This window comes from Mangifera indica, chromosome 17 (genome assembly GCF_011075055.1).
Source record: "Mangifera indica cultivar Alphonso chromosome 17, CATAS_Mindica_2.1, whole genome shotgun sequence".
In the NCBI taxonomy this organism is placed as follows: Eukaryota; Viridiplantae; Streptophyta; class Magnoliopsida; order Sapindales; family Anacardiaceae; genus Mangifera; species Mangifera indica.
The window spans coordinates 10,730,995-10,739,500 of record NC_058153.1 but is presented as its reverse complement, the minus strand read 5'-3'; the positions used below and the strand labels follow the sequence as shown (position 1 = coordinate 10,739,500).

Here is an 8,506-nt window from a genome sequence, read left to right as displayed (position 1 = left end):
TATATTATTTAAATATCTAATTAAATATTTAAAATTTGATATATATAATATATATATTTTTTTAATTAATTTGACAAGAAATTTGGGTCATCATATCATTATTCAATGAACTGGCAAGAAATTAATGTGAACAATTTGACAAATTGTTCCGCGAGAAATTAATATGAATACTGACATTGGAGAGAGAATTCAGGGCAAATTGGACACTGATGAGAGTTCCAACATGCTAGATACATCCACCTGTATTATTAGCTTGAAAAGTGGTTGATTTAAACTCAGCGTATGAAGTTGTAATTTATTGCTAGGAGATTGCTTTCCATTGATGTTTTGTATACTGGACAGATGTTCATCAACAATTCAACCTAAGACACCAAAAGAATTATTACACTGAATCTTAGCCTATTGATTGATTAAATCAACTTTAATTTGGGTAGGTGATTGTTGACAATCTATTAAGTTATCGGTGTGAAATTTTGTATTGGGACTAATATTAAATATATGATTTTTTTTGTTGTATTTTTATGTTTTTAAACATTCAAAATTTACTTGTTACACGGTGCTTTTTATATTTGTTGTATGGTGCTTTCTTACCTGTGAAACATTTACTTGAAGAGTATATTCTTACAATAGTCGGCCCCAATAATCATGATCAAACGGATAGCTAGATAGCTACAATAACAATATTCAAATGGATCTATTGTATACCAATTGTCTAAAATGTGGATAGACTCCCACTCTACAATAGTGATAAAAACTTTATTTAAAAGATGATTTTCTTTTCGTTGAGATTGCATCTTAAATCTTTATCTCACATTATTTGTTTATTAAATTTATAAGAGAATGTTTCCTTTGTAGATATATTTGTCCCACATAGTTTGTTTACTAGATTTATCAAGGAATTCCTTCTAATAAATTCTGGGATAAGCTTGATGATATTTATTCTTCAAAGTCATTAGCTAATAAATTGTGTTTGAAGATAGATTTGCATTCTTATAAGATGGAAGAAGGTAAAAGTCTCTACGATCGCTTAAATGAATTTAATAGACTAGTTTTTTAATTGTTAGGTATTTTTATTGATGATTTTGAAGATGAAAAAAAAAATTATACTGTTGTTGTCATCTTTGCCTAAGTCCTAGAAACCTTTGGTTAAAACTTTGTTTGTAGGTAAGTTTACTTCAAAATTAGGTGATGTGAGTGTCTTGTTCCATGAGAATGAAAGATTTATGAGAATAAAAAACTTATCACTTGGAGATAGTGCACTACTTGTGACGGGTTTTGATCAAGGAAGAACTCAAGAAAAAAATGTAATTAAATCTAGAGGGTAGATCTAAGTTGAGAATAAAAAATTACAAAGATAAAAAGCACTATTAGTGTGGTAAGAAGGGATGCATCCAAATATGTTGTAAGCAATTGAAAGAAGATATGATAGATTTTAAGAAGGTGAATGATGAGAAAAATGATGCTACAATTGTTGCAGTTGATTATTATCTTATTTTGATAACCTATGTGAATGAGATTTAGAGTTTGAAAGACGAAAATGATTCGGTTTTAGATTTTGATGCTTTTATTCATGTTCACAATGATATAAGTTGCTTTGAGGAGTTGAAAGAAAATGAAAATTTTAGTAATATCGTGGTTGGCAACACGAGAGGTGCAAATTAAAGGCATTAGAAATGTTTGCCTTAGATCTCACAATGGTGTTTATACATTTACAAAGAGGTGTTATGAGAAAGTTTGCTTACAAAAAGGTATTTGAACAAGTTTATATATATTGTGAACTATGATAACATAAGAGATTGAGTCATATGGTAATTTCTGGCAACCAATCGCTAAAACCAGTTGTTGCCTCTCTCTATCCCGTCTTCTTGGAGAGGGAAGGCTAGTCAATCAATAAGATGAGAGGGAGAGAGTTGACAGCTAGTAATAGCCGTTGGTCATCGAAAATGAAGAAATGAAAATTGAAGTTGAATAGGGGTTAAATTGAGATTTTTTAACACTTAGGGGGGGGGGAATTTATTATAAAAAATGAGAGTTTTGCAACCTTAAATTTTTTTTTTGGGGGGTGAGTGAGCTTTTAAACTTGGAAAATATGAATTAGGAGACATTAATAAAAATTTAAAAATTTGAGGGTAATTTAAAATATAAATTTAAATAAAATTTTTAAATAATGTTTTACCCTAATAATAAAATTTAATGAATAGATGAATATTTAAATTTTGGATAGTTAACAGATCAAAAATTAGGTTTGCATCAAACATTAGGTGGGGAATAACCATTTAAGGCCAAAGATTTCAACCAACTACCCCACTCTCCCAACCATACAGCGGATTAATTTCTTGGGCCGTCACAACAGCTGTGCCCTGTCAAGGTACTGGGAGAGATATTTCAACACGTTACAGGTCAAAATATGCAGCTTTTTCGTCATGATTCATCATCACCTTCCCCAGATATTTTTAGAAAAAAATACTTTGAAAACAAAGTTACTAGATTATTAAGACTCCTGATAGTAATTTGAAATGTATGTCAACCCTTTAACGCTTCTTAATTTCTTTCTTTCTATCTTCATTTCTCTCTATATATAGCTTTCTTTTCTTTCTTGGAGAGCTGGGAGATTCACAAAAGATAAGTTTATATAGAGTTAGTTTATATCTTGGCTAGATATCAACTAGAGAAGATTCATTGCTCTTGGTGAAGCCAAAAAGAAAAAAAAAAATGGTTTTTGCTCCATTGTCAACTTGGCCATGGGAGAACTTAGGCATTTTCAAGGTATAATTTTTTCTTTTTTTAAAAATAAAATCTCTGTTTTATGCCTTGGATTTCAAGTCTTATTAACAAAATTGTTTTATTTTTATCTTTTTTTTGGCATTGTGAAGTATGTGCTTTATGGACTATTTGCTGCAAAAGTGTTACATTCAAGGATGCAAGAGGACTCAAAAATTGAATATTGGTGTATTCATATTCTCATCTTATCATTAGTTAGAGGTCTCACTCATATATACTGGAACACCTTCAGTAACATGCTTTTTTTCACTCGAAACCGCCAGATTATTAAAAAAGGAATTGATTTTAAGCAGATTGACAGTGAATGGAACTGGTAATTATATTTACATCAACCATCATTCTTTCTTCTTTGATTTTTTTCTATTTTATTGATGGTATTGATTTTTTTTTTTCTAATTTTTTTCAGGGATAATTTTATTCTTCTTCATGCTCTAGTAGCAGCCATGGTCTATTACTTCTTCCCTTGCCTTGAAAGCCTTTCCATATGGAACACAAAAGGGTTTATTGCAGCCTTGATTCTGCATGTCACAGTTTCAGAGCCTTTATATTATTATGTACACAGATTTTCCCATGAAAATTACCTTTTCACCAGTTACCATTCTCTCCACCATTCATCTCCAGTACCTCAGGCAGTATCAGGTAAAATCAGTAAATTAAATTAGATTATGTGACGATATCATATGTAGTTAAACTAATTAAATGATTTTTTTTCATATGCAGCTGGGCATGCAACTCCTCTAGAGCATCTAGCATTAAGTGTAATAATTGCAATTCCAATTCTTGGATCTTCACTAATGGGATATGGATCAATAAGCTTGATTTATGGATATATTATAGTCTTTGATTTCTTAAGATCTATGGGGCATTCCAATGTTGAAATTATTTCACATAAATTGTTTGAGTCCCTACCAATTCTTCGATATCTTATCTATACCCCCACGTAAGTATTTTATTTTTCATAAGCAAGTGCCATGATTTAATTCATTTCAAAGCTTCTAAGTTTCATGTATAATCTACAATTTTGTTTATCTAGATTTAGTTCAAGTTTCTAAATCTAGCAATATATAATCTTATGCTTAAAATGGACCGGCTCCAAGTAATTATAAAACCGTAATTATAAAACCTAATTTGATTTTTGATATAAGTAACCTTCTCAATCATCATGTTGTTTTTTCCAGTCATTTGAAGCTAATTATATGGTTCATTATTTTGTGAGGCACTTCTATTTTCATAGCATCATATCACCCATATGGTTAAAATAGCTAGGAAAGCAAATGGAAAATAATGTAAATACATACAAAAAAGTAAATGATTTTGCAGGCACATTAATTCATAAACTCAGGATGTGTGATTTTTTATAAAATTATTTCTATTGGCTTATTGATTTTGTGCATATGGCAGATACCACAGCCTGCATCACACAGAGATGGACTCCAATTTCTGCCTCTTTATGCCTCTATTTGATGCCATGGGGAACACTCTTAATGCTAAATCTTGGCAGCAACATAAAGAAATTTCTTTAGCTTCAGGTACTGTTTCACCTACAAAACTTCACCAAAACTTTTGACGGTTGAAACTTGAAGCCATTTCATTCATTCCTTCCTTCAAGTACCAGAAAGAGCGATTGAATTGACTAACTAATAACGAATTTTGCCTTTGATTTTTCTCATTTAAGCAGGGAAAAATGGGAGGGCACCAGATTTTGTTTTCCTCGCACATGTTGTGGATATTCAAGCTTCTATGCACGTGCCATTTGTTCTTCGAACTATGTCTTCATTACCCTGCAGAACTGTCTCCTTTTTACTCCCACTCTGGCCAGTTGCTTTCATGTATATGCTTCTCATGTGGGCATGCTCAAAAACTTTCTTAGTTTCCTTCTATTATCTCAGAGGCCGATTGCACCAAACTTGGGCTGTGCCTCGATATGGCTTTCACGTAAACCCTAAATATGTTAATCTTATATTTTATTATCGAAAATTTTACATCAATTATGGTCATTCTTTTTATATCTAATTTTTGCAGTATTTCTTGCCATTTGCAAGAGAAGGCATCAATAATCTGATAGAGCAGGCGATTTTGAGGGCCGATAAACTAGGGGTTAAAGTCATTAGCCTTGCTGCATTGAATAAGGTCTGCATAATTAATTATTTCGGCAAGTATTTTGAAACGGTAGTTGGAAGACTTAAAATTTATGGACAGTTAAATGAAAGTGGACCTTTTATAGCTTCACTGTATCAGACATACCAGTGTGTCATCATTCATTGTCCTTTAAAATCAATCTGTCTCTTTTAATTGCCTGTGTTTAACTAATAATAAGTTTATGGTCAAAGACTATTTCCAACCCAAGTTTTGGTGAAATGACAAATATCTATTTGAGATAGATAAAAAATCTAAATATTTATCCAAGATATATCTACAAATATTTTTTTTGAGTTATGGAGTAAAACTGTCATTTTATTAGTAATATTAAAATAATTAAAATTATATCTCATTTTCTCTTTTGGTTTGAAAAACTAATAATTTTTCTCAAGATTAAATTTTGAAAAATTCACTTTCCCCCCTAGGATACCAAACCTAGAATCCAGCCACTTCCACTGGTGAACGACAACCCTACAATAGACAAAGGAGTCATCTTTGTCCAGAGGTTGTCCTCTGGACAACAATTGTCGTCCAAGGACGACGAGCGTAATCCAAATTGGTCGACACTATATTATCCAATGAAAGATGACAAGCGTCATCCAGATTTGGATGACGCTCGTCATCCGGCAAACTTTAGGGCCTTTAGCCAACGATAGTGGCTGAAGGGAGGGATGAAGAAAAAAACCTAAAGATTTGAAGGGAAAAGTCTCACTTTTTCAAAGTTGAGGTCTAAAATATTAATTTTCAAAACCTGAGAAAAAAATGAGATAAAATTATATATTTTTTAATATTATTGTTAAATGAAAATTTTGTCTTCATGTTTAATGATAATTTTAACGAATGTTTAAAGATGAGTGGGTGTTTGAGTTTTTCATCTGCTAGGAATATACTTTTTAGATTGAATTAAAACTAGGGTGGGAAATAGTCCTTTGGCCTAAGTTTATTTGTTAGAATGTATAAATAATTGTAGAGAACTGAAGAACTAGATCTACCTTGAACAACTTAGTTAAATTTGTACCTAAGAAAAGTTTCACCATGTTTGTATAGGATTGTTTAATTGAACGTTCTTTCAATTGATCGATGAATGAGTGATTGATTTTATGTATGCAGAATGAGTCTCTCAATGGAGGTGGAACCCTATTCGTGGACAAACATCCAAACCTGAAAGTTAGAGTTGTTCATGGAAATACCTTGACTGCTGCTGTCATTTTGAATGAAATTCCGAAGGATGTTAAAGAAGTGTTTTTAACAGGAGCTACTTCAAAGCTTGGAAGAGCTATTGCTCTTTACCTTTGCAGAAGGAGAGTTAAAGTCCTGGTAAATTTTGCCCTAGCTTAATCTTTCTTTATAAATTTTATTTCAATGGTTAAAAGCTAAAGAAAATGTTAGCTCTTGGTAAATAAATCAAGTAATATCGTTTGCTTACTTTTGAGTCAATGTTTTCAGGTCTGAATCTGCCAATGACTTATATCCTTCTCACTCTGATTGGTTGAATTGATCGTTAGACTAATGAATTATTTAAATAAATATTAAAATAATATTCCAAAAAATTTTATCTATTCAATAAAATTCAAACTACTTTTTAATCAAATTGAATTTAGTCTATTGCAAAATGCTAACGTAGGACTGAGTTAAGACGAACATACCAACTCATGATATTTAGGTACAATGTTTGAATACTGACACATTTGCAATTAAATGTAGTTGAATTCGCATTTATTAATTCTCAACAACGCAACAGTTTTTAATTTACTTGTAGAACACTCCAATAAGTGGTCGAAGCATGAAATTAATACATTAATTATGGTCCTTCCACTGGCTTTTGCCCTGTTATTTTCTTTGAATCAGATGCAGATGTGGGGTTCCTTGAGCTTTTTCTGACAAAACTAACAAATTAATGAGCTGAAATTTTCTGCAGATGTTGACATTATCCACTGAAAGATTCCAAAAAATTCAAAAGGAGGCTCCTGTGGATTGTCAAAATTACCTTGTTCAAGTAACAAAATACCAGGCAGCAAGAAATTGTAAGGTGAGTTATAATATTATCATAATACCAATAATGAAACTGTAAAATTTTGCATTAATTTATGATTTAATGTAATTGCAAAGTACTATAATTTGGTCACCAATTTCAGACTTGGATAGTGGGCAAGTGGATTACACCAAGAGAGCAAACTTGGGCTCCATCTGGAGCACATTTTCACCAGTTTGTGGTTCCACCAATTCTTAATTTCAGAAAAGACTGCACTTACGGCGATCTTGCTGCCATGAAATTGCCTGATGATGTTGAAGGGCTCGGATGCTGTGAGGTAACCAACCAAGTTCAGGATGCTTTCCTGATATGGAAGCTCAGGATAATGAATAGAGATAATAATTTGATTTGCAAAATAGGATCTTTGACTCATCCCTCCTTGAATGGAGAGAGAATTCCTGATAAAGATAAGGATGGGAATGACTTAAATCCTTATAATTATGGATGGGGCATGGATGGGGATAAATATATCCCTGACCCATTCCTTCCTTGGTCCGTCCTTTCCTCTTTATATTCCATAAACCCTTAGTATTGTACTACTCTTAAAAATTTTGAATTATTACTGAAACCTAATAAATTTTCTACTATTTTTCTAGTAAAGATGAGAAAAGGAAAGTGTGGGAATTTTCCAGTAGGGATAGAAGGAAAAAGAAGACAAAATTTTCCCTTTTAGGAGGGGATAGAGGTTCTCTGTCATTTTCGTATCAAAGATAAGATGGGGACAGAGAAAGATTTTCCCTGCAAGGACGGGGACAAAGATTAAAATATTTGACACTAACTATTGTTATATCTAACTATGTATCTAAATAACATTTTGATTGGCATTTTTTTTTAATTTGTTGGAATAGTATACGATGGATCGAGGAGTTGTCCATGCATGCCATGCAGGAGGAGTGGTTCATTTCTTGGAAGGATGGGAGCACAATGAAGTTGGGGCAATTGATGTTGACAAAATCGATTTAGTTTGGAAAGCTGCAATCAAACATGGACTAAAGCCAGTGTCAAGTTTCAGAAAATGAATGATTAAATCAAATTAAATTCATCGTAAGAGCCTCCACCTTTTCAACTTGTTTTCTATATAGATGAACAAGAAGAGAAAATGGTTGGGGTGTGTGTGTGTAAACCTAGTGAAACAAATCTATCATGTTACTTTTCTTCCTATATTTTTAATTAAATAAAAGTTGTTAGGGTAAGTGTCTTAGAGTCAATCGAATTTGATATTTATAGATCTAATTTTAAATTAGTAATTAATAAAATGATTGTTTGTTATTTAATTCATATGCTGACTATTTATATAATTATGCAAATAACATGTCTTTAGAATGGTAAAACTGTGACAAGAGGATTGGACGACTGATTATGAGAACCCTATTTGCAGACTTAGTGGGCATTTTAGAAATATTCGTAATCCTAACATTGCAATGAATAAGAGCACGTGTAATGATGATAAGATTATCATACTGTTAAACGACCCTATCAAAAGTAGCGACAGTTCTCACATATTAAAGCTATTGTAGACATTGGTACAACACATGGGTGCACATTGTAGACGTA

At 32.0% G+C, this 8,506-nt stretch overlaps 1 protein-coding gene across 1 annotated transcript; it reads left to right on the top strand.

Annotated features, from left to right (window-relative positions):
- The first annotated feature begins 2,517 nt into the window (after window positions 1-2,517).
- LOC123199988 (very-long-chain aldehyde decarbonylase CER3-like) lies at window positions 2,518-8,230 on the top strand. Its single transcript, XM_044615054.1, has 11 exons — window positions 2,518-2,766; window positions 2,874-3,094; window positions 3,188-3,420; window positions 3,502-3,721; window positions 4,183-4,310; window positions 4,460-4,716; window positions 4,804-4,911; window positions 6,031-6,237; window positions 6,839-6,949; window positions 7,056-7,229; window positions 7,801-8,230. The coding sequence occupies exons 1-11, from the start codon at window positions 2,713-2,715 to the stop codon at window positions 7,969-7,971; spliced, it is 1,884 nt and encodes a 627-aa protein (XP_044470989.1). The 5' UTR covers window positions 2,518-2,712; the 3' UTR covers window positions 7,972-8,230.
- The last annotated feature ends 276 nt before the right edge of the window (window positions 8,231-8,506 follow it).